The sequence below is a fragment of the Panthera pardus genome, unplaced genomic scaffold (assembly GCF_024362965.1).
Source record: "Panthera pardus isolate Hobbes unplaced genomic scaffold, ASM2436296v1 HiC_scaffold_24, whole genome shotgun sequence".
Taxonomy (NCBI): Eukaryota; Metazoa; Chordata; class Mammalia; order Carnivora; family Felidae; genus Panthera; species Panthera pardus.
Genome location: NW_026526810.1, coordinates 68,982,734 through 69,009,043, shown reverse-complemented (window position 1 = coordinate 69,009,043; position 26,310 = coordinate 68,982,734). Strand labels below are relative to the sequence as shown.

The window sequence follows — 26,310 nt, the reverse complement described above, 5'->3', positions numbered from 1 at the left end:
TATAAAGAACTTATCAAACTCAATACCCGAAAGCAAATAATCCAGTGAAGAAATGGGCAAAAGACATGAATAGATACTTCTCCAAAGAAGACATCCGGATGGCCAACCAGCACATGAAAAAATGCTTGACATCACTCATCAATAGGGAAATACAAATCAAAACCACAATGAGATACCACCTTACACCTTTCAGAATGGCTAACATTAGCAACTCAGGCAACAACAGATGTTGGCGAGGATGCGGAGAGAGAGGATCTCTTTTGCACTGCTGGTGGGAATGCAAACTGGTGCATCTACTCTAGACAACAGTATGGAGGTTCCTCAAAAAATTAAAAATTAAAAACTACCCTATGACCCAGCAATTGGACTACTAGGTATTTATCCAAGGCATACTGGTGTGCTGTTCTGAAGGGACATATGCACCCCAATGCACTATCAACAATAGCCAAAGCATGGAAAGAGCCCAAATGTCCATCGATAGATGAATGGATAAAGAAGTGGTGTATATATATACAATGGAGTATTACTTGGCAATCAAAAAGAATGAAATCTTGCCATTTGCAACTATGTGGATGGAACTAGAGGGTATTGTGCCAAGCGAAATTAGAGAAAGACAGATAATGATTTCACTCATATGAGGATTTCAAGAGACAAAACAGATGAACATAAGGAAAGGGAAGCAAAAATAATATAAAAACAGGGAGGGGAACAAAACACAAGAGACTCTTAAATATCGAGAACAAACAGAGGGTCACTAGAGGGGTTGTGGGAGGGGGGATGGGCTAAATGGGTAAGGAGCATTAAGGAATCTACTCCTGAAATCATTGTTGCACTATATGCTAACTAATATGGATGTAAATTAAAAACAATAAAATTTAAAAAAATAGCTAACATAAAAAAATAAAAAAGGTATAAAAAAAGAAAAAGGTATAAAAAAAAGAAAAAAGGTATCAATAAAAAAAAAGATGCCAATACTACCCAGAGTAATCTACAAATTCAATTAAATCTCTATTAAAATTCTAACAGCCTTTTTTAAACAAATGGAAAACCTAGTCTTCAAATTCATAATGGAATTTCAATAGGACTAGAATATATAAAACAATCTTGAAAAAGTGTGGGGATTCACTCTTCCCTATTTCAAACATTACTGCAAAGTTACAGTAATCAGAACATTGTGATGCTTACATAGGGATAGACATACAGAACAATGGCATGTAATTGACAGTCCCGAAGTAAACATATATATCTGGTGTTTGTAAATCATATAAATGATAAGGCTTTATTATCTAGAATATGTAAACTAAAAGTCTACAACAAAAAGACAAAAACGAAATTATGGGAAAAGGGGGTGAGTAGGCCTTTCTCCACAGAGAATATACAAATGGTCAATAAGCAATGAAAATATAGTCAACATCATTAGTGATTAGGGAAATGCAAATCAATATTACAGTGATAGCTATTTATTTTTAAAAAATAAAACAGTTGTTAGTGAGGAAATGGGGAAACTGGAGTCCTCATACATTGATGCTGGGAATGTAAAATGGTTCAGCCCTGTGAAAAACAGGTTAGCTCCTCCTTAAAAAGCTAGAATAGAATTTCCATACTGCCCAGCAATTCCACTCCTAGATATATATCCAGAAGAGGTGAAAACGGATACCTATGTAGATACTTGTACATTAATGTTAATTGCAGCATTATTCACAATAGCCAAAAGGTGGAAACAACTCAGTGTCCATTGATAGAAGAATGAATGAACAAATGTAATATATAGACACAATGGAAAATTATTTAGCCATAGAAAGGGATGAAGTTCTGATATATACTACAACGTAACTGATAAAAGTACTATGCCAAGTGAAATAAGCCAGCTACAAAAGGGCAAATACTGTATGATTCTACTTACATGAAATATTTAGAATTGGAAAATTAATAAAAACATAAAGTAGATTAGAGGTTACTAAAGGGATGTGGGGAAGAAGAATTGGGGATTTATTTCTTAAGAGTTACTTTCTCTTTGAGATGATAAGAAAATTTGGAAATAGTGGTGATATTTGTACAAGCTTCTGACTATAATTAATGCCAATGAATTGTGCAATTAAAAGTGGTTTAAATGGGGGGGTACCTGGGTGGTTCCAACTTCAGCTCAGGTCATGATCTCGTGGTTCTTGAGTTCAAGCCCCATGTTGGGCTCTGGGCTGACAGCTCAGAGCCTAGAGCAGCTTCAGATTCTGTGTCTTTCTCTCTCTCTGCCCCTAGCCTGCTCCCTGCTTGCACTCTGTGTGTGTGTCTCTCTCTCAAAAATAAATATCAAAAATGGCTTAATGGCAATTTTATGTTATATGTAATTTACCACAATTATAAAATATTTTGCCATTTTATATCATCTCAGCACAATTTAAAACTGTGCCCTAAATTAATAACTTTTTATTAAAATAATTCTCCGTATTAAAGGATTACATGTACCCTTGAAATTTTTAACATTTTTCCAAACTTTACAAATTTACCTTCCCATATTCCTTCCCCCAGCAAGTTAATGGGTCACAATTCTTCATGCTTCCTGTATATTCATTTGATATAGTGTATGTGATCAACAGTAGGACATTTGTTATCATTCACTAACTTGAGTAATTCACTCTTAAAACCTATGCAAATGTGGGTCTTGTCTTTGTATTTGATTTATAGGCTGGCTCCTAATAAAGATGGAGTCATTTTCAAAATAACTATTTTTCAAGCAAATGTGGAATAAAGTCACTGCTTAGACTTGGGTAAAACATTAATCTATATTGGATCTCAAAGTGATAATTTCTATGTTAGGAACAGGACTATCACTAGGGATGTTCATCTTTTTACTCTCAGCTTACATCAGTCCTCAGATTTTTTTACAGTGCTTCATGTCCAGTGGTATGTTTCTTTCCTTACCTTCAGATGACTTTGATTAGCTATGCATGCTAACCACTGGTCATGCTTCTGAGTTTGTGAGCTTAATTTGATAGCACGTGTTTGTTGCAAGCTGTTTTCCAGCTTCCAAGCATGGTCCACAGAATTCTGCAAATTAATCCCTGTTAGTACATAAGGAATAGCTAGGAAAATTAATTCTAAGTGCAGTTTTTCTTCTGGCAGAAATTTAAGAGTACAAATCAATGTCAAAAATGGTGACAGGGTTTGGTAGTGAAAAGAAAATCAGGAAGTCTATTTTATATATACATATAAAAACATAATTAAAACTTCTAATAAAATTTAGTCATGGCAGTTTTATATTCCTATAATCCATGATGGAAGTTAAAAGGTGATAATACTGACCAAACTAGAATTGCCGTGTCTGAATTTAAAATCATAAACCTATGTATGCTAAGGATGGATGAATAACTAGTCAGTCATAATTATAACTGTTGGTAGAAATTTTTGCATGACCTCAGAATTTAAAAACTGGAAATGAGTTACAATATATATGAGAACAATTGCAATTGTTACTTAGAATTTTCAGGTATGTCTGCTTTCAAACCTCAGGGTTCTTCAGAAGTTAATGTCTCCTATGATCTTGTTGCTGCCTTGTGAGAATAGTTATTGAAAACTAAATGACCATGCCATTTGCATGCTTGGGAAGAGAATGAGTAAATAAGAAGCTGGACATCCACTCTGATTCCCATTCATTCATTCTCTCATCTTAAGTTCTTTGAAGACTCTATACTTTTAGATTTTTCTGAAAAGTAGAGTAATTCTTTGGCTTGACTGAGTATATATCAATGGTGAAGCATGCTCTGTAAACAGATTATCAAGCCTTTGCTACATTGGTTTGGGACTAACGCATGTTATAATGGCCCTTTTCAGATTTTTACAGTTTAGAAGTAGAGACATGATTATGTGGAGAGTTAATTACCTGGAGAAGAAAAGCAATTATTACTTCGTATCATAAGATGTCAATTCCTATGATTTCCTTTTTTAAAAATGCCTCTTCTTGAAATAGTATATTTTTTTCCTTAGAAATTGTAGGGTAGGAGGAAGCATTATCAAATGGGCATAACTGTACAATGATATAAAAGCTGCAATTACAAATTGGACAAACTTTTTATGGCAATTTTCCTAAGTGCTTTTGTTGATCTGAAAACTTGTTTTCAAAAATCTGCTAAATAGTCCACACAATTATTAACTATCTCCTATGGTGGTAAGTTCTCTGCAAGAAGGGTCAATCATTTCTTTCATTTTATGCCAGATTTGGAATAAATCTGTGAAGTGATATTAATGGTGTGACTCAGTGTATGTAAAAAATTGTCAGATTTGGGTGAAAATTACTTTTCCAAGCTGAAACATGTGACTTTCTTAAATGGATGTAATTTGGGACCTGGCCTTTCATTATATTTTCAGAAGGTATATGTTATAATGGATATAAGGTGTAACATATAAAGTATATGTTATAATACCGTATTTGGCAAAACCTTACATCTCTGCATTTAGTTGTGTGTCCTTGGGCTAGCTGCTTCAAGATAATATTATCTGCCCTGGTTATTGTGAGCATTAAGTGAGTTAGTATATAATATATAATATACAATACACTAATATATTAAATACATGTATTATGACATATATATTTTTATATAAATCATAAGATGGTTTATAAATTTACATATAATCAATGTTTAAAGCACTTACCTTCCAGTAATATTCTGAGATACATATTGTAAAATTGCTTGTTAAATTAGCTCTTCCCAATGAGTATAGGGACATGGAAAAGAAAGTAAGCCAAAAGGAAAGGTAATAGAAGGTAATACTCTATTTCTATACCTACGAAACCCTTAAATACTCTTAAGTGGGGCTTTTGCTGATGTAATTACAGCAATAAATACGGAATGCATATAAATCAACTATTTATAAAGGCATTAGTAGGAATAGATGTTTCTTATATAGAGATTATTGTAGAAGATACGTATTAAAGAAATGGTAACATTATCTGTTGAAAGGTAATGTGTTAAAGGCATGTATTTTCAGGTATCTTTCAACAGTTTTAATCTGTTAAATTTATGATTACTATTACTGTTTTTTAATTCTTTAAAATAATTTACATTTTGTTGTCTAACCTAAAATTTATAATACATGTTGTTACTAGTGATAAATATTCTATAGGTTATTTTTAATATCTAATCTAAGGAAACCTAATGAGCTAATGCTCCTGCTTTTTTTCAAACCACAAAAACTTGCAACTAATTAAATTACCATGTATAGACTGAGACTAATGAAATAATCCCTGAAAATTGCTCTATTCATTTAAAAAATTATACTCTCTGTTTTAGTTTTTCATTACTGAAATACAGTTGACATAAAATGCTATATTAGTTTCAGGTGTACAACATAGTGATTCAGCAATTCTATACAATACCTAATGCTCATCACAACAAATGTAGTCACCGTGTGTCACCATACAGTGTTAATACAGTATCATTGGCTATATTCCCTAGTCTGTACATTTCCTCTCTATGACTTATTTAAAAATAAATAACTGGAAGTTTGTACCTTTTAATCCCCTTCACCTATTTTGCCGATCCTTTTACCTCTCTCTCCTCTGGCAACTATCAGTTTGTTTTTTGTATTTAAGTCCGTTTCTGCTTTTTTTTTTTTTGTTTATTTGTTTTGTTTTTTAGGATAAATTGACTTACATACACAAAGAAATCTTGAGATTACCACTTTACTATTGCCCAGAATTATATAGTTGACTCCCAAGTTATTATGGAAACATTAAATATATTTGAAATACACAATAAATTGGGAGATATTTCTTAAAATAGTAGAAATTAAATTTTATAATGAAAGAAATAAACTTTTTTTTTAAGGTTTATTTATTTTAGAGAGAGAGAGAGAGAGACAGAGTGTGAGCAGGGGAGGAGCAGAGAGAGAGGGAGACACAGAATCCGAAGTAGGCTCCAGGCGCTGAGCTGTCAGCACAGAGCCTGACGCGGAGCTAGAACCCACAAACTCTAGGATCATGACCTGTGCCTAAGTCAGACACTTAACCAACTGAGCCACCCAGCCACCCCAAAGGAAATAAACCTTTATTCAGAATATATTCTGTCTAAAATAAGTAATTTCTCAATGATATAAGTAGCTGTTGTCTTACTGTAAAAATTATCTATATGTTATATTTTGTTTTAAATCTCAATTTTTGCCTATTGCAAGGCTAATTGGCACCTGCATTTTCTTAGTCCTTTTCAAGGCCAAAATCATTGTCAGTAAATTGTCCTAGAATTATTAGTAATATACTAGATTTTTTATATTAATTTTTCATTTTGAGATGTTTCACTGACATCCAACCAAATTTATTATTTTAGATTGATACTGATATTTTCTAAAGAAGTATATACTTGCATTTTCATTATAAGACACTAGTTATATCCTTAGTAGGAGTATTTTCTTACATCCAAACAAAATGTTCACTAATTTTCATTATAGTTGGCAATTGGAAATAATGTGGATCAAATCATTAGTATGTGCCCATTATTCTAGACTAGACCTATTCTAACGGACATGATAATTTATAATTTACTATATTTTTTAAATAATTTTCTCAAATTATCTAGTTTTATACACATTTACTGATCTTCTAAACCCAAAGAGGGTAACTGCTTTAATGTAGACATTTTATTAATAAAAAGTTCTTAAAATCAATCACATACGTTTTCAATATACAGATGAGAAGATTTAGATTAAGGTTTTCATTTATTCAAAAAAGACTTCTTAAGCATCTACAGTATACCGTGCACTATTCTAGACATTTGAGGATATAGTAGTGACCATGACAGACAAGGTCCCTTTCATACTTTAATTTTTATCTTTGCTCATGTTATTATTGTTTCCAGATTTTCTTCATAGCACAAGTTCATTTTGTATTCTGTATATATATGTTATTTGTTTTATGTATAGTGTCTACATGAACTAGAATATGAACTCCTTGAAAGCAGGAGTATTCGTCTGTCACTCAGCTTCTAGGATAGTACCTCACATTTAGTAGGGAGTTAATAGACTTTTGTCAAATGAATGAATGAACTGAATAAAATAAAGACCCAGGAGTGTGTGATAATCTGAAAGCTAAGTGAAATGTTTTCAGAATGGATTGGTTAACTGCGTCAAATTCTGCTGATGGGTCAAACAACATAAAGACATGAAGATTGGATTTACCCAGGTACAGCTGTGATGAATGGTTTGAATGGAGTGAGGGACAAAAGCCATACTGGAATAGATTCAAGTAAAAAGAAAGTGGTGAAGAAGTAGAAAGGGGATCATTCAAGGAATTTTGAGGGATAAGAAAATTGAGCTATAACTGGAGAGAGGAGTATGAATGAAGTCAAGGAAGCCTTTGAAATGTTTTTCTTTTATTTTGAAAATTCCAAACATACAGAAAAGAATAGTACAGTGAGCCCCCTTACACTCTTCACATATATCAGCAATATCAAAATTTTTGTAGACTTATTTTATTTACTCATTTTGTTACTGTTTAATATTTTGAAGTGAATCCCAATCATTTTATCTGTATATGCTTTGATATGCATCTAAAAAAAAGAAAAAAAGAAAGGAAAAATGACAGTTTTTTTACACAACCTGATGTCATAATCATACCTGTTAAAATTAATAGTAATTCCTTGATACTATCTAATACCTAGATCTTATATTGTCACAATTATTTAAAATCAAAGTTGTTTGAATCTAGATTAGTCAAATTCTAATTTACATTGATCATTATATCTCGTAAGGCACTTTTAGTCTAGAGGGAAGTCCCTTTTTTATTGATGGGGCAAGAACAATTGACCTGTTGAGTGTCCTACATTCTTGATTTGTATCTTTGATTCCTCATGGTGTCATTTTTTTTCTGCTTTCAATATTATTTGTAAACTCTAATGTTGTATGTTTGACTGGATTTAGGTTCATCTACTTTGGGAAACGTACTTCATCATTAGTGCCCTGTGTGTCATTGGTATTGCTTCACATCAAGAAGTGCACGGTTCACTTTCACATTCTTTTTGGTTTTATTTTTGTTTTTTTGAGAGACAGAGAGCAGGAGTGAGCTGGGGAGAGTGGTAGAGGGGCAGAGAGAGAGGAAGGAAGACAGAATCTTAAGCAGGCTCCATGTTCAGTGTGGAGCCTGATGCAGGGCTTGATCCCATGACCCTGGGATCATGACCTGAACAGAAATCAAGACTTGGGTGCTTAGTCAATTAAGCCACGCTGACACCCCCACTTTCTCATTCTTAGTCATGCTAATGGCTATCAGGGAGGACAGTTGGTGACTGCCTGAACATTTCCACTGAAAATTACCCATTAACCTTACATCATATGATTTGATGATCTTTGCCTAAATTAGTTACTTTATTTACTTTGTCAAATAATTTTTAGTTCTGTCATAAAGGAGGAGTCTTTAAAAATTGAAGAAATTATAACATGTTTTTCTGCTGATAGAAATGATTTAATAACAAAGGAAAAATTATGATGTAAGAAAGAACTCTAATACCTGAAGAAATCGTGAACTTGGTAGGTAAGAAGGAAGAGGGCCCACTGCATAAGTGATAGAATGCTGTAGGTAGGACCAGGAACAGTTTAAGTGACTTACTTATTCAAGGTTACAGCACAGAATGAATATATTTTATTAAAATTCTATCAAAATTCTGCTATAGAATCTGTTTGAAAATTGTACCTAATTTTAGAAGCATCCATTTTCAATATATGATATTGTATGTGAAATCAAAACTGAAACCACTTTAAATTTCACTGCCTGTATTTGACATTGATCCTACTTGTTAATTTTTCTAACTTCTCCCTTAAAAGTGCATTTTTAAATTAGTGTGTCTTATACTTCTGTATCTTTACATCATAAGAAATGTGGGCATATACTTTTATGTAATTGTTTTTCAGCTTCTGTTGCTAGTCTATTGCAAAGAGTAGTGAATGCTACTGCTAAACAAATAAAATGATAAATAACTAGCAGTTTAGTTTAGACACTAATGGAGCCTGAAAGCCTTTAAAGTGACAAAAACAGCAACTTTAATGATTTATAGGTGCATTTTTGTTACACAGTTTGGTCATATACCTGACAGTTTTCTCTCTTTGTGACTTTTTCCTAAAAATTATAGTTTTGTGTTATCTGAGTAAAAAGGCCATTAGGGTTCAGGAGAAGAATTTGACAGCATGTCTTCTGAGGATTGCAGCAATTCCCATTGGTGGATATACAATCTCCTTTTTTTCCTTCTTTTTTTTTTCTTTTGTAGTACTAATGGTAGTGATATTTAATTCTCAAAGATTATGTACTGCAAATTTGAACCAATGAACTATCTCCAAATTGTCTCCTATATGCTATATGAAATTCAGTTTTAGACAATCGTATTTCTTTATGGCTCAGTGATTTCCATTTACTACCTGATAGTCTGTACACTCTAAAGTGTTGTTACTCTGTTGGGGTTACTGTATTGTCTGACATAATATGTAGTGTATTAAATTAGAATTTTAAAGGCAACATGGATTATATAATGTCTTCAGTTATTTAGTACCATGTTGTTTTTTAGAATTCCTATTGAGGTTGAGCCTTTCCTATCTGGCATCCCCAAAGGAGCACTCTGTATTTGTCTCCAAAAGCAGGAATATAATCTGATCTATTTTGTTTTGTCTCCCGACTTAGATGAGAACACTTTGCATGAACTACATTGATCAGTTATTATTATCCTTTCTAGTTATTTATTAGACAGTTAATACAACCTTGTCAAGACTTCCCTAGAGTATCCCTGTAAACTAGATCATTTTACCCAAGAACCACCACAGAGATACATCTAGGTTGACAGGATGAGAAAAGCTGATCAGGAGAAAAAAATATTAAGCCTTCAAACTCACGTTATGTTTTTCAGATTTTCTTCATCCTTACAAATGAGAGGCACACTTGCTCTCTACTGAAATATTTTGTACAACTTAAGAAACTTAGTTTTTCATAGACTTGAATCTTCATTGTTTAAAATAAGAAGTTGTAATTTAGGTGTATTCTTGTAATATTATTCTTTAAACTCTTGTGATCTGAGTCTTTTTACTAGAAGTAAGAATGATAAGCTTTTACTATTCTTTTAAAAATTCAAAACTACTAGAAACATAGAAAAATGGTTTAATCCTTAAAGCAACATAATCTCCCTGTGATTTTTTTTTTTTTAATGTTTGTAGCTTCACAATTTTGTCCTTCCAAATGTACTTTAAAAATGTTTTGTAGAGTGGCTTAGAATTTTTAAACTGTAACACCAAAAAGAAGTGTGTCAGGTACTTGGAAGTTTTCATGTTTATTCAAAACCCAATATTTTAGAAATTTAAAAATAATCATTCTTTTGATATTTTTTGTTAACTGTTTAATAAATGCTTCTGAGAAGTAACTTTATGTGTTGTGTTGGGATGCTGAGAAGATTACAATTTAATACCAAGCTGCTATAATGAGGCTCACTTTTATAGTCTGAAAATGAATTTTTTTGCCTTAAGGTTTATCTGTAAAATATAGAGTTGTAAGATCTATATTGGACCCAACCAAATTTATTCACTAGCAGTGGAAAGAACACTATTAATTATATCTGTATCAATTATTCATCAATTTCAAATTTCATGAACTATTTTAAAATTTTGGTCTTAATTCTGATATTCTGTCTTATTAAAATTACATAATAATGACAGTGCTGATTCGTTCATCTAATAAATATTTATTTTGCACCTGTTATACACAGGGAGTGTTAAAGGCTGTGGGGAAACTACAGCACAAAACAAAACAAGCTAATCCATTGTCCTCTGAGGGCTTGCATTCTAGTGAAAAAGTTAAAAATTAACAAATATAAAATATCAGGTAATGTTGATGTTATAATTAAAGGAAGAGCAGGGTAAGTGAATAAAGAATGGTAGAAATGAAGAAATATACCTGCCATGTAAACCTTCCAAGACCTCCTCTCCCCACCAGTTTAAATGCTCTTTGCATTGTAGACCATCTGTTTGTGCCATCCATGTAGATACATCCATTATTTTTCACATCATACCATCGTATAATTGTTGACCTGATGCTAGCTTTTTACCCTTAAGATATCTTCTTCGAAAGCTGGGTCCATAGATCTTCATCTATGTGTTACTAGCATTTACACGAAGTATTTTTATAAACGCTCTGCAAGTATTTTTTTTATGTCAATGAAGGAATGATAGGCTCATAATTTCTTAGGATCTCTGGCTCTACTGGAATCCAAAGGCCGTTTTTGAGACTATTAGGAAAGAATGAGTGTAAAAATGATAAAAAGGAGTATATATGTATGTATTCCCTCTGTTTGGTTCAGTTGAACATTTCTTTTTAATTGAGAGTTTTACGTTTTACATCATATCATCCTTTTTCATGGCTTTTTTTAAAAAAAAATACAAAATAAGAAAGAAAGTTTTCTGAAAATTAATCTTTCATCCACAGGTACTACTGAACGAGTATGTTTGATCCAGGGAACAGTTGAAGCACTGAATGCAGTTCATGGATTCATTGCAGAAAAAATTCGTGAAATGCCCCAAAATGTGGCCAAGACAGAACCAGTCAGCATTCTACAACCCCAGACCACCGTTAATCCAGATCGCATCAAACAAGTGAGTGTTTAGTTGGGAAATCAAAGAGAAATATCCACAGCATAGTATGAATTCCTTATAAAGGAAGCTTAAAGTCTTAGCAGATGAAGTTTTGTTTTTTTCCTAAGCATACTTAATACATAACAAAGTTGTCATTTTATTTACTTAAAGACTGTCAGTCAGAGCCTCTTCCATAGATTGACTAGTTGATTTATTGATTGATTGAATAAATCACTTTTTAGTGTTATACTGAGGAGCAATTATATGGCTCATTACTTTTGTGATTACCTTTTAAAAATTTATAGACATAAATTTGTTTAGTTTATAGGGATTAAATCTTTAAAATTATATCACTTTTTAAATAAAGTATAAAGATTGAAGTGAGAGTATATCCTCAAGATTTCAAATACCATATTTTTAGTAATATTTGTAGTTTTCAGTATACTTATAAACTCCTATTTTGTTAACTTGTTATATATAACAGTTTTTATAAACAAATATGTATAAGTAAATTTTTGTACTTAGCAAATAGTCTTTTGTTACAAATCAGCTATTATGTTCTGTATAACATGTAGTCTTTATATATGTCATAAAAGGCCAATGTTTACTTTTAATGTGTGAGATTTTTCTGTAACAAAAATTTTATTTGATAAAAGACAATGTGAGTTTTTAAGGTTGAATAATGGCTGACATGCTGTAGGGGAAAAATGACATTCTTTAATGTTAAAATAGGTGAATCCTTCCCCATAAACTCTTAAATTCTCAAATTTATTTGTTACCTTATGATTATAATTATTGTTTCTGCATTTGCCCCTTTATAATTAGCTGCTTAATTTGTGATCATACAATCAGTAGACTCTGCCTTCAAAAGAAATGTATTAACTTCATTAATTTACAGAATACTTAATTTACAGCATTTTATGTTCATTGTAATAAATTTGAAATGTAGCTCAAAATCTTATTAATTTCATGTTTCTGGATTGAAAAAAATATTATGCCAAACAGTGTTATTGACATATTATAATTTTAACAACGTATAGATAAAAGTAAGGCTGACTAATCATACACAAACATAGGAATTAATAATTAGGTAATATATTTTCAAATTATAGGCTAACATTAAACTTTCTGTTGATTACTGTTCAAATTTTTGCCATGTTTACATCAGATAGCTGCTATTCCATATAAAATTTCATTTTATACTCTGTCACTTTGATTTCTCTACCCTTTTTAAGGAAGTATCTTTTAACGTATGCATGGCAGAATGTAAATATTTTAGAGTTCTACGCATCAGTTGATGTTTTTTTCTTCTTCCCAACCATATATAGTTTAGAAATTTAGCTTATCTATGCCAGGGGAATACAAGGAATATTTTTAAAACTGATACCTTGAAAGAGATACAAAGACTCTGTATACAGATTCTAAAACTATGAGTTTAGTTAAAGACTTCTGGGTTAAAATCACCTGGGGCTAAGAATTTACAGAATTCCCACTAAAGTGTAGTAGGGTTTATTGACTTTCTGCCTTACTCCAGCCTATTTCTACTCTCTTTTATACTTTCTGTGAGAAAAGTGCAAACATTTATAGATAAGAGTGAGCATCTTGATTTTTTAAAAAATAAAATATACAATGTAGTTTTAGTAGTATGATATTACTGGCGGTATATTTAGGACAATGATATGAATGAATATTTATTATTTTTATAATAATAGCTAGTATCAAATAATGGAATATGAATCATTAAAATTGCAATTTTCTCTATGCAATATGAAATTTAAAGGCTCCCGTATATCCAGTACCAGTATAGATTGATGAAAACCAGAATTTGAAAATGTTTGCTTTTTTTATTTACTTGCCTTGGTCAGATAATGTTATTTAAAATCATGATAAGTGTTAAAAACAATAGTGATTGATTGATTTTTGTGTATTTTCATTCATTTGTAAGCCTGGTAGATATTAATGGAATTAAAATTATTGTTGATTTTAATATGTTTATGTAATAAGTGATGTACATGAAATAGAGTATCATTTAAAAAATTAACCAAACAAGTACACTAAATCTATTAGGGCAATATATTTAATCCTTAAACACTTTCTTTGTAAGTGTAAAAATTAAAAAATTTACCTGAAAAATCTGGAGAAACCATCAAACATATTTCCAAGATAGTATAGATCAACAGAGTTTTTTATGTTTTAAGTTTTCCTATTTTAGCAATGTAAGATTTTTTTGTTGGGTTATTCGCTAAATAGTAAGTCAAGTATATAAATTTAAACGACCACAGTTTTGTTTCTGAAGAAATTATGCTGGTTATCCATTGTCAAATAATATGTCCAAAATAAATTGCTCTAGAATATATAAAAACATTTCATATATCATATTTCATATGATATTTTTATATGATAGTTTTATATATGCATACATTAATACATAGAATCACAGTAAGATTTCTTTCAAAATGGTGGTCTTTCCTTTGACATTTATCTCTTCTTTGGGCTTTATTCGGTCCTGAAGTTAATTTTTAAAAAAATTTCTTTAAAACGTCTTTTAGAATTTTCTTTTAGTTAAATTGGGCAAAGAATAAAATTAAGAGTTTTAAAAAATGAGAGAGCTAGAAAATACAACTTCTGCACAGAAATGAGTTCATGTTGAATATAAAATTATAGCTTTCTGAATGTTTATTACTACATGACTGTTGTTTTTTATGATTGATAATTTTAAGGTTTGCTTCCTAAAAGAGTATAATTTATATGTAACTTGGATTTAAAAATAGGAAATCACAGTTAGTTCTAAACAAACATTTTAAAAGTTACAATTTCAAACCATATATATGGACTTTTAACAGAATATTGTGTTCTGAATTATGTAATCTAGATATAGTTGGTAACTGAATAAATTGCATGAACCAGAATATTCCGCCCAAATGAAACCTACATTTACTGACTGAATGAATGCTCAGACAAATACAGTTTTGTAAGAAAATAATGCAAACTGGTCTTGCAGGCCTTTGATATAGTGGAATGATGAAATCTAGGATAACAGCCTTACATCCAACTTCAGATATTAAGGTGTTGTTCCCTCTCAAATGTTTGTTGTTGTTGTTTTATTTTAAAAATATTTATTTGCCAATAGAGAGGGACTCCAATACTTTATGTATTCAAATGGTAATAGTAATAATGATTAACGTGTATTGAATAATTAAAATATTGTAACCTCTGTTCTATCACCTTAATTAGGATACTTTTATGAAGCACCTAATAACCACTGTGCTAATTTTACAAGTCAGTATACAAAGAAACAGATACGCAGAAAGAGCCAGTAAACCAAAATTAAACATATATTACAACATAGAACATCCTATTGCTTATTTTCAGGACACGCAAACAGCAGAGACATTCAACGATCTTCAAATAATTTAGACCTTGTTTGCCTAGAAGCTTTGAACTCATTCCTGGAGCATGTCTTTAGTCCAGAGTAGTTGGTACACATTTTTCCATTTCCACCTTTTTTATGTTTTGAGCTTTATATATACCTTTTCGCCTCATAGGATTATTGCAACTTTTCTTCTTTTTAAGCCCCTCAAATCCCTCTTCAAGTATGGTTGCTTATACATAATAAGTCAATATAAGAAACCCTAAAACAAGGTAGAAACCACAAATCAGTAATACAGTTAGCATTTGTTAACTCCTTTTGTCTGTTACAAATTTTCAGCAATTCTTTTCCATTTTGGCTCAAATGTATTTTTAAGAAAAGCTACATTAAGAACAAAGTGGTTATAGGCATTTAGAGAATTTTCTTGTATTTAAAAAAAATCAAGTGAAGATATCAAGAATCTCACTTAGAGTTTTACCTCTATCGTGAAAAATTGGCAAAAATAGCACATAATTGTATTCACTATTCATCCATTCAGTCATGAATTTATTAAATGCCTTCTTACTGAGTTGCAAGATATATTAAATTGTAGCCCTTGCTCTCTAAAACTAGCTTGTGAGAGATCAGAAATGATTAAAATGATTTATAAAAATGTCAAACTGTATATACCAAAATCGCAGCATAAACAGTGTACTATAAAATATATAAAAGTTCAGAGGCATGTGGAAGAAATATAGGGTGGAATGACATTTGGTCTTATAATACAGGTGAGGATTTGAACCAGACCTTGAAGATTCTATAGGAATTTCCTAATTAGAGGAGAAGAAAGATAAAAAGCTTATTTTAGGCATGTGAAACAATATGGATTTGAGAAGAAAGCTATAATGGTTGAATAGTAAGGTGACTCTCTTGACAGAAATGGAACATTTGTGTTGGAGTTTAGAGGAAATTAATGTTAGGATGAGACCAGATAATGGAGAGCCTTGGATGTCTGGCCGAGGGACATTCTATAGATTTCTTCATAGTATTTCCCAAAGGAACTTTTTTAATTTCTCTGAAAAGTTAGAACAAAAGGAGGCACATCTGCATTTTTTCTCTTCTGTTCTGAAAATCCAGACAGACCCTTAAAAAGGGGTGCCTGTATGTATAACTGTTGGTAGAAGAGAACTATGACAATTAGCTGAGTGATCTACTATGCAGATCTTTAGGTCTGAAGGTTTATAAGAAAGTATTTTTTAAACTTCTTTCATGTAACACTCAAAAATTCAAGGAATGTTAAGCTTTGTCAGGCAAAATAAATAAATAAAGGTTTGGTGGTCAAGAATGAAGGATCAGCAATGTAATAGTGACATATACGGTGTTTACTCTGTTTCTCTGCCAGCCATTGTGTTATGCGCTTTACATGTATTATCATATTTTATCCATCTTCACAAAAACCTATCAGGCAGGTAAGGAGTACAGAATCCATGTTATACTTAAGGAAGCTGATGAGTAAAGAAATTTAATAACTTACCCAAGGAAATGTAATTGATAATTGATCTTGACACTGAGCTATATGGCCTCCAAATTTGAGTAATGATGATAAAATGAAATTTAGTAGATTTCTCTCTTTGGGGACATTTCATTATCTTGAATAAGTTTATCCAAGAAGAGATCCTCATTTAAAGTAGAATGTCTTGTGTCAGGGTGAAGTTAAGAGACTAGGCAATATTTTAAGAAGATGAACACCTACTCTGGTTTGGTAGTGAAGCTGAGGCAAATGCATGATGTTAAAAGAAATGTCAAAGTAAAATCTGTGAGCCTCTGAGAATGATTTGTTCTAGTTCCAAAATGGTAAGAAAAGAATAAAAAATGATTATATATGGTTTTGAGCCTAGCAGAATAGTGAAGCCTAAAAAGCAATTAATGAATTGTAGGCAACTGTTTGAAATAATATTTTTGTTTGTTGCAGGCAAATTCAATAAGTTGTAAGTTGTATGCTTTTCTCTTGAAGTAGTCTTTTATAGAAACACAGGTGAGAATGTAAAACTGAAAATATAGATCGTTAATTGCATCATAGGTGATAATTTCACTTACCATCTTTATTGTAGTAGAGAAAAAAAGGAGCAAAAAATGAGATAAAGAAACAAGAGAAAAAGTAAGTCAGAGGCATTGTAACGTAGTAGTTAAGCCCATAGGAGCCGGAGCAAGTGTGCCCAGGTTCAATTCCTGGCTCTTTAATTTACCAGCTATTGTACCTTTGGGTGAGTTGTTTTGCTTCTCTGTACCTCAACTTCTTTACTCATAACATGGGGTTAGTAATAGTAGTCTATTTCACAGGGGTATTGTATTAACTGAGTAGAACTATACCTGGTTCCTAGTAAGTGCTCTATTAATCATAAAGATAAAAGGGAGATCAGTAATATTCCCTACGATAAAATAAGGAGGGAAAGTATAAGGAAAGATGCTCAAAATGATCCAATACCCAGAGAAAAATAAAAAAAAAAAAGATTTCAATAGGAGATTATTGGAGATTTAAAGGTTAGTTTTAATCACATGGTGAGAACACAATCATTATTTCCTACTAATATTATTTCCTAAAAGTATAGTGGCTGGGTAGGTAAAGAGAAAAAATGGTGTGGAGGTTAGAAATGCTGATTTGAAATTTTGGATATACAAAGGAGTAAAATACAAGTTAGATAAGTGAGACTTACGTAACCCCTCTCTCTACTCAAGAGGCTGATGTTAAAGAAAATAAACAAGAGCTTGAAAAGGCAGAGAAATTGGAGATGAGATTATTGAGGGGACGAGATGACTCAGCAATAGGGGAAAGTTAACATTTAGGGTATTCAGGGGAGGAGGTCTGAGTAGGAGGTCACAATTTTGTCTATAATGAAAAGAAGAGGAAGATGTAAAAAAAAAAGGTGGTTTGGAAAATGGAAAAAGTTCAGACATAGTCAATTGTAGTAAATAAGGAGTTCATTCTGGAAAATCATGATTTTTTTCAAATAACAAAGACCATAAGTTGAAAGATAAGTAAAATACATGGTATTGAATGATTGAAGAGAAGGATAATGGTGTGGAATAACAAATTATGAGGAAAATAAGCTATGGAATAGGAATAAATTCTGAAAGACCTGTGTAACTTTGACAATATGAATTTATATTAGAGCTGAGGGGTTCCAGATTGTTCAGACATTGGAAGAAGGGAGGAAAGAAACTTGTCATGATGAAAAGCCAGAGATGACAATTACATATTCACATACTTTATCCATTTTTTATAGAGTACTGTACAGATTTATTTACCAGAACTCGAAACACAGGTGGAAGGTGACTACTTGAGTAATACTACTCAGCTAGTAATAGGTTTTGAATTACAATTGAGACTTCTTGTTCATTGCTGTTCTCAATTTACCTATAACTATCAGAGGTTCTTGACAGTCTGTTACTGTAGATTTGCTTGGAGGTAAGCTGCATATATTACAGAGTTCATTTATAGTAATATTTTCTGATCCAGCAAAACTGTCACTTGTTAACAAGAATGCATTTTACAATTTGTAGTCACTTTTTTAGTTCTTATTCCCAGAAACCTAGTTATATCTACACTTAACTAAATGTCTGTTGTTAAATCATGAATATTTGAAAACTGTTTCAAAGGATCCACTGTTTTGAAATTGTCAAATACTTTAAAATTTTCTGCAATACGTAATTCAGCCTCCAATCTTTAAAGCAGACTTCTTAAATGGCTACTCAATTCATGTAAATAAAAATGTTATATTTTTCCATTTGAAAGATAAAATTGTGCTAAAAAATGACTGTCCCTCACAATCACTATTTGATAAATGTGAAACAAAAAATAGAGAAAGAAGTGTCCTTTGTAAGTGTTATTTATAACAAATATTTTAACATACTTTGCTTATATGGATATACAGTTAGTTACATCTTCATGATGTGTGACAGGAATTTTACTAAATGATTTTTAACTCTGAAACCATGAAACTTTAAATCTGTGTAGTAAGTAGGAGTGAACACTGTTTATAAAACAATAGGGAAACAAACATATTGTACATTTATGTTGAAATTGAAATATTTCTTATGGATTCTTCGGTTCTATTTTTGTTGAGAAAACTATTAAAGCTGTTTCATTAATCTAATTAATAAACATTTTAAATGAGAGGTATTATTTTAATACATTTATCTGTTTGTTAGAACAATTTTTTTGTAGCTAAAAAATCTACCAAAAATGCAAACTTCCTGGAATCTTTTTACTGTTATAAGTTAAATTTGTAAAGGGAGGAGACTTTTTGTGTTTAAAGTATCTTTATGAATAGTAGCTACAAAACTCATCATGTGTTTATTTCATTATATGACATTATTTTAGAAATTTAAGTGAAAAAAATCTATTTAGAGATGATTTATTGTGACATTTTGACAATCTTATCCCTTCAAGCTCAAACTTATATAATTTTCACCTGTTTATTTAAAATACTAAACTTTAACTTCTTATCAGATGATGATGTTTAATAACCAAACTTTTAATGATTTAAACACATTCATATTTTCCCAAAGTTTAAAGTTACTGTTTTTGTTTCTATGAGAAAGAAATAGCATCAGAATTATTAAGGACAATATTGATGACTATGAATTGTATCAGTTACTAATAATATATGTCTAATATTTCATATATATGCCAAGCAACAAAAAAGGTATTGAATAAGTTGATGGAAGTTAATATTAATTGAAGTGACTACAAATTCTGAGCCACTTGCTATTACTACTTTTTCCACATTGTTCTTTGCAGTGTTTCAGTACCTTATTGAGACTTCATAGCCAGGGTAAGGTGGATGTCATAGTGAACCTCTGGTACTTCAGGTTGATTTTACCCTGATGGAAATAGAAGAACCCAATACATACTTAGTGCTTCTGTATGTTAATGAACTTAAATTCTAACCTGTTTTGACAGAATTGGCCTCTAGATTCATTTCACATCTATTTCATCAGCAACCTCAGAATTAATCTGAGATAAGTACAGAACAGATTTTTAAGTATGTTAATTACTCCCAAGAATTCTCTGTAGTAACACTTGTAACCAGAGATGGGAAAATAAAATTTTCACTGTTTAACATATAGTAGCATCATGTCAATAATATATGTTCCAGGATAGTATTGCATGAAAAGAAAATAGTAGAGCAATTTTTAATAACTGAAAATGAAAGTCTCTCTGGAGAAATGACAGGAATTTATTACAAGGAACGAAAACAGAAAACAAAGGTTTTGAAGATGTATTTTCTTCTTTTATGAGGTTTCATTTCTGAATGTAGTTCCTGTCCCCTTTTTAAATATGATTTAACAAAAAAAAACCTTGGTATAACTCAATATTAAGTCTGGTTTTCCTCAAAGTATCTTAGGTTTTAACTTAGAAGAACCAGGAATCACTTGAGGAGTGGACTATTTAAAACATGATTTGATGTTAGAACCAATCTTTACTTTGTTACTGGAGAATAGTAGTTAAGCAGAAGCCTGTGAATTTCCTATTTTTTTCTTTTTATGATCAACTGCTTTGTTCTACCCAAATTAGAACTTTTGAAATCTTAAATGAAGAAATATGATTTTGTTAAGTAATTTTATCTGTTTTTTCTGACACTGCTGAACCTTTAAAGTTATGCTTTTGCTCATATCTGAGTAATTGTGATGCATATGTATTAATATAAAACATAATGTCCACAAAGGATTATGTCTATACTATAAAACTACCCCATTTCACCTATTGGGAAATATTATCTATTGAGGATGCTTCTTAAGCAATGCTGTTCACCAAAAAAGTGAAATTACATTTTTTAAAAAGAAAAAGGCTTGACATCTTACACTTTAAGGTTATTCCATTAGACTTGAAGTTTTTAAAAAATGTTAATGTATTGTTCAACAAGTATTTTATGGTCTCATACTATATATTTTATATATAGTATGTATAAGTGTTTAGGAATGAAGTGAACAATAAATATGATTCCTAATATTTTTGTGCTTATTTTCACCACAGGCTGATGATGCTACAATACATCTATATTAAATTTTTAGTCTTTAACATAAATGATAAAGATATTATAGCAATTTGTTAAAATGCTATTAGTTACTTGTTTATTAATATGAGGTTAATGTTTACATTTTCAGACGGGCTCTAAATTTCTTAAAAATTAATATTTTAGAAGATAATCTGATATTAAGAACTCAGAAGTACAAATTTAGTTGCTTTTAAGTATGGATCCCTAAATTCATATGGAATCAACTTGTTGGTGATGTTCAACATATTAAGTAGGTAGATGCTTTTATGCCAAAGTAAACTTCATTTCACCACTTCTTCCAATCCCCGACTGTATTCATTGATAGGAAAATAACTCTTTCAGTTTTACTCATTGACTTTCTTGAATTTTTGTTTGACATCTCTTTTCCCCCAAGCAAACAAGAGGGAAAGAAAAGAGACTACTATTCATGAATATGGTCAGGATACCTTTAATACTCATGTGAATTTTTATCAGTCACCATCATGATTTCAAGTCATGAATTTATTTTTACATGCTTATGCATGCATATTTACATGCATTAGTTACTTAATTGATCTTAAATTCCATTAAATTTGAATGAATAGGAGAAAAATTTGTTCATAGGATTTTGTTCTCGTTATATTACATTTTATTTTATTTTGTTTTATTTAAATAATCAGTTTAAGGCTTTTAAAGGTTGATTTGCTCCTGAACTGCTTTGTTCCCAGACATTGCCATCTTCCCCAACTACCACCAAGTCCTCTCCATCTGATCCCATGACCACCTCCAGAGCTAATCAGGTACAGTATCATCCTGTCATCTACACCATACTTTTCACGGGTGATTGCCTGCACACTGGAGAAAAAGATAATGGTGGGTTAAGGATATATTCGTTCATTCACATATGTGCACCATGATCAGATTCCAAGTAACCTGAGAAAGAAATATCCATTATTCCTGAACCTTTATATGCATTTTTTACTTTAGATAACAAAAATATATTCACATGGTAGACTACAAGAATTTTGGATTTTTCCCTTAAAATTATGGCTTAATGGAGCTCTGTGGGTTTTTTTACTGAGTCACTGTTTATAATCTTCATTACTGTTTCTTCCTAGGATTATTGGTATATATATTAAGAATGTCATATATGTAAAAAATAAATGTATAAATATGACTTATTGAGCAAAGGTATATCTTTAAAAGTGAATGCATTTTCATTTGTTTTTTATTTTAGACATGTCTTACTATGTAAACGATTTTCAACTTTCAATGAAAAACATTTCTAGCAATCTGAAAGTAACTGAAAATTGGTGTTTGTGATAATTTTAATGCTGTTTAACAACTCAGGAAGTGGTATTTTCTTCTAATTTATACTAGTGTTTTCTTTGGTGGAGTGGCACACTTTGCAATTAGAAATATGAAACATGTTTTTGATGATTGTTTTGCTACTGAATATTTGTAGGTCATTTTTCAAAAATGTAGTTATTTTTGGCACATTTAAGTAAATCATCTAAAATATTTATATGTAATCCAGAGCCTAATGTACTTGACAAATGTTGAAAAATATATTCATTAAAATGATTAAACACATTTTCATTTTGTCTGAGTTGAGCTTCATTTAGGTGAGAGATGTTATTTTTTTAATATTTCCACTTTTTTACTAATACAAGGCCTTATGGGATTATTCAAATATTAAATGAAAGCTTATCTTTTTAATATATTTTTCATATAGTTGACTAATAAATTATTAACTTTGAACTATATTTGCTAACTATATTAAGTGTGCCCTTTGCATGTAATCTAATCTAAGTCTATCAGAATAATTTTGCTCATTTGCTAATTCTAATACTTTTGCAACCTCAGGAAAAATTTTAAAACAATAACTGGAAGCAAAACTAACATGGAGTGCTATTTTATTCTATAGTAGGAGCTTGATTTTCATTTTATACAGTAGCATTCCCTTTAGAAAAAAAACTACTTTATAATACTCACATTTTAGCCCCAATAAATTGGTTAAAATAATACACATCTCTAGTGATGAAACCCAGCACTTCCCTTTGAAGGAAATGATATGAAATAAATGTGAGAACAAAGCTTGTAATATTGATGCATGAAGTTAAAAAGGTGTTTATACATTTGCACTCTCTATGCCTTATTTCTTACATGAACTTTATGTGATATAGAAAACTATTGGAACAACTGACTTTTTTTTTCTAGTGTTTCTCTTGTATTTTATCATTCTTTATTTTTCGAACAAAAGACAAATGAGAACAACAGCAATACAAACAAAACTAACGGTTTTTCTCAGTGTGTTAAGTAAAAAGTCCTGGATCTGGAAAGAAAAACTATCTCAATAGTTTTGTCTTTGATGTTAGATTTATACTTTCTTTTTTTTTTATATGAACATGTGAATTTTTATTAATTGATTTCTTTAAAGGCTCATTTATATATTGAAGTTTACTAATATTTTTACCCTCCAGATATATTACTATATCCACCTCTACCAATTCTAATATTTTCCTAATTTGAAATAATAATTCGTTGCGGTTTTGTACTTTGTCTACTATACTCTGTTAAATATATTTTATTTATATTCTGGTCTCTTCTGTTTTTATACAAACAAGCATAGTATCTCCTGGATAACATAAGGCAAGATACAAAAGAAGAACAAAACAGAATTCTTAAATATTGGAATTTTAGTCATCGTCCATTCTTATGTTATTAGTAGTTTGTACTCATTGTGCTCCCTCAGTATTTCCCAATAGTTTCAACTCCACTAGATTAGCTTAGATCTTTAAGGGTATATAGATAGAAAAATGGGTTCTAGTGTGATAATCTTAAAATCTTCATAATTAAAGTGAACTTTTAAACCTATAAGTAATTTTTTTATGTGTTGCAGCTAATAGGATACCCTCTGCTGTTAAAAGCAACCAACTATAAACTTTTTCCTTGTAAATTTTTATAAACCAATGTAAAATACATCCAGTCAACTATCTGTGTTAATTTCATCCGTAATAGTTAAGTGAGTTATAATTGAGTCTATTTTCAGAATAAATAGTTTGTCTATGTTACAAACTAATGTGATAAAAAGATCTAAGGGACTATTAATATTCAGAAAATCCAAAAGTAAAAAGCACAGAAAATACACCAAAGAGTAAGTTTTATTGCAATTTCAACATTTAAAAATCTTTTCTTTTAATAATGATTACATGTTTCAGTACCTACTAAATTTTAATTTTCTACCCTCATGTTTCTACAGATCAGACTATTTCCACAGGTCAGACTGGCAGACTGTAACCGCAGTGTTGTGGGTCTATAATAATTTCCCCCCTGAAAATTGCGAAGTCTTACAGAATGGTGGTTAAAAGTCAAGACTAGCACCAAATTGTGTATGATCAAATCCTTGTTCTGCCACTTACTTGCTGAGTAAATTAGGCTTCACTTTCCCCTTTTGTGCAATTCAGATAATTATAGCACCTCAAAGGGTTGAAGAAAGAAAGAAATTCATTGTTAATAAATAGTACAGTATCTAGAATGTAATATTCACCTTAAATGTTAGGTTATGTTTATTTTTTTATGAAATATCTTTCAAGTGATATGAAAGAGTATTCTTTAAGATGGTGAATAACAGCATACAGCTTATTAAAACTGAGTTTTATCTTTAAAAAAGGATTCTAAGATACTAGTGTTCCTGCTTTTTTAACTCCAAAATATTTCTGTAATCAGTCTCTGTGTGGTTTTTAAGATAGTGTAAACTACACTACAGTTATTTTCTCCTCTAGTGAGAATACTAAGTCATGCATTCTCCAGTGATAAATCATCTTGCTATTATTTCCCTATTGAGAAAGAAAAGTTATAAGGGCTAATAGTTTTATAACTTACACTTTTGTGTGTGTGTGTGTGTTGCATATTGCAAAGTGCAACTTTGAAATTTCCAACAGGTGAAATTTTAAATATGAAGCAAATATAAAGATATAATAAATAGAAGTAGATTCTTTAAGCAATGTGTTTTTTAAAATCTTAACAAAATAAAAAAATGGAGGTTTGATCAGTTCTGAATTATTGATACTAAATTTTTTAGTCACTTCAAAATTCAACAAAATGGTTTTGTTAATCAGTCATTGGTGCCAAAAATTAAATTCCAGCCTTAATTTTAGATTCCTGGTGGTTAGCTCACCTAGGATTCTTCTTAAATTTCATGAAAAGAAAAAGGAAAAATAACAATTGCAGAAACATCTGCTTTATGGACGCTCGTTTACTGATGAATTTGAAATCATGTCTCAAAATATAATAAAACAAATGAAAACAGGTAACTCATGTATAGCACCTTTGCTATGGTTACAGGAAAACACAGATGAAACCCACTGGTCTTTCTTTAAATTCATGACTGTAGATCTCAAATGAATCCTTAATTCTCAAATAGTCATAAGCCCATTTACTTTTTTACCCTCTAGATGGCTATTTCATATGTTCTCTTCTTTCAACCTCTGTATTAGCTTTCTGTTGCTGTGTAACAAGTTACACTGGCTCAGACAGCACCCATTTATTATCTTGTAGTTTCCATAGGTCAAGAGTCTAGGCACTGCTTCGCCGAGTTCTCTGCTCCTGGTCTCACAAAACTGCAATCAAAATATCGGATGGAGTGCATTCTCATCTAGAAGCTTGACTGAAGTCTAATCTGCTTTTAAGTTGATACAGGTTGATGGCAGCATCCAGTTCCTTGAAGTCAGTGCCCTGACTTCTTACTGTCTGTCGACAAGAGGCTGCCCAAGTTCCCTGCAGTATGACCCTCAGTACAGTAGGCACTTTCCACTTTGGCTATTTACATCTTGCAAAGCCAGCAGGAAAATCTTTGTCCCATGTGTGCTAGCAAGATGAAACCTTACATATTGAACTGAATCACATGTGTGACTTCTCACCTCCTTTACTATACAATATATAATCACAGTAGTGACATTCCATCATTTTGCCACATTCTGTTGATTAGAATCAAATCACAGTTTCCACCCACATTCAAATGGAGAGAATTACACAAAATGTAGCACCAAGGAGGCAGATCCTGGGGCTTTCTAAGAATTCCCCTATCAAACCTTCCAATATCTCTTTCTCCATCCTCACTCCCAACAGATGATCTGAGTTCCTGCTTCACTGAGAAAACTGAAGCAAAGGAAAACTTGCACAAACTCACACTAAACATAAACGTAATACCCACATATTCTACATTCTCTTACCTTCTCCTATCTAAAGCCAGTAATCTCACTTATACATTAAACCTCATCCTTTTTCCTTTACTCGAAGACATCTCTTCAGCAATTCTGCCTTCCCTCTCCTTTA

The 26,310-nt window shown here is 31.1% G+C and overlaps 1 protein-coding gene across 6 annotated transcripts in view; it reads left to right on the top strand.

The window, feature by feature from the left end:
• The window catches only part of NOVA1 (NOVA alternative splicing regulator 1), a 150,312-nt gene that overhangs the window by 101,484 nt on the left and 22,518 nt on the right, over positions 1–26,310 (top strand). For 4 of the 6 annotated variants that reach the window (XM_019429253.2, XM_019429255.2, XM_053889315.1 and 1 more), the window contains 2 exons: positions 11,441–11,607; positions 21,702–21,773. In XM_019429253.2, coding sequence (XP_019284798.1) covers positions 11,441–11,607; positions 21,702–21,773 — 239 coding nt within the window. The remainder of the gene's footprint in view (positions 1–11,440; positions 11,608–21,701; positions 21,774–26,310) is intronic. The other 2 variants (XM_019429254.2, XM_053889313.1) reach the window with 1 other exon arrangement.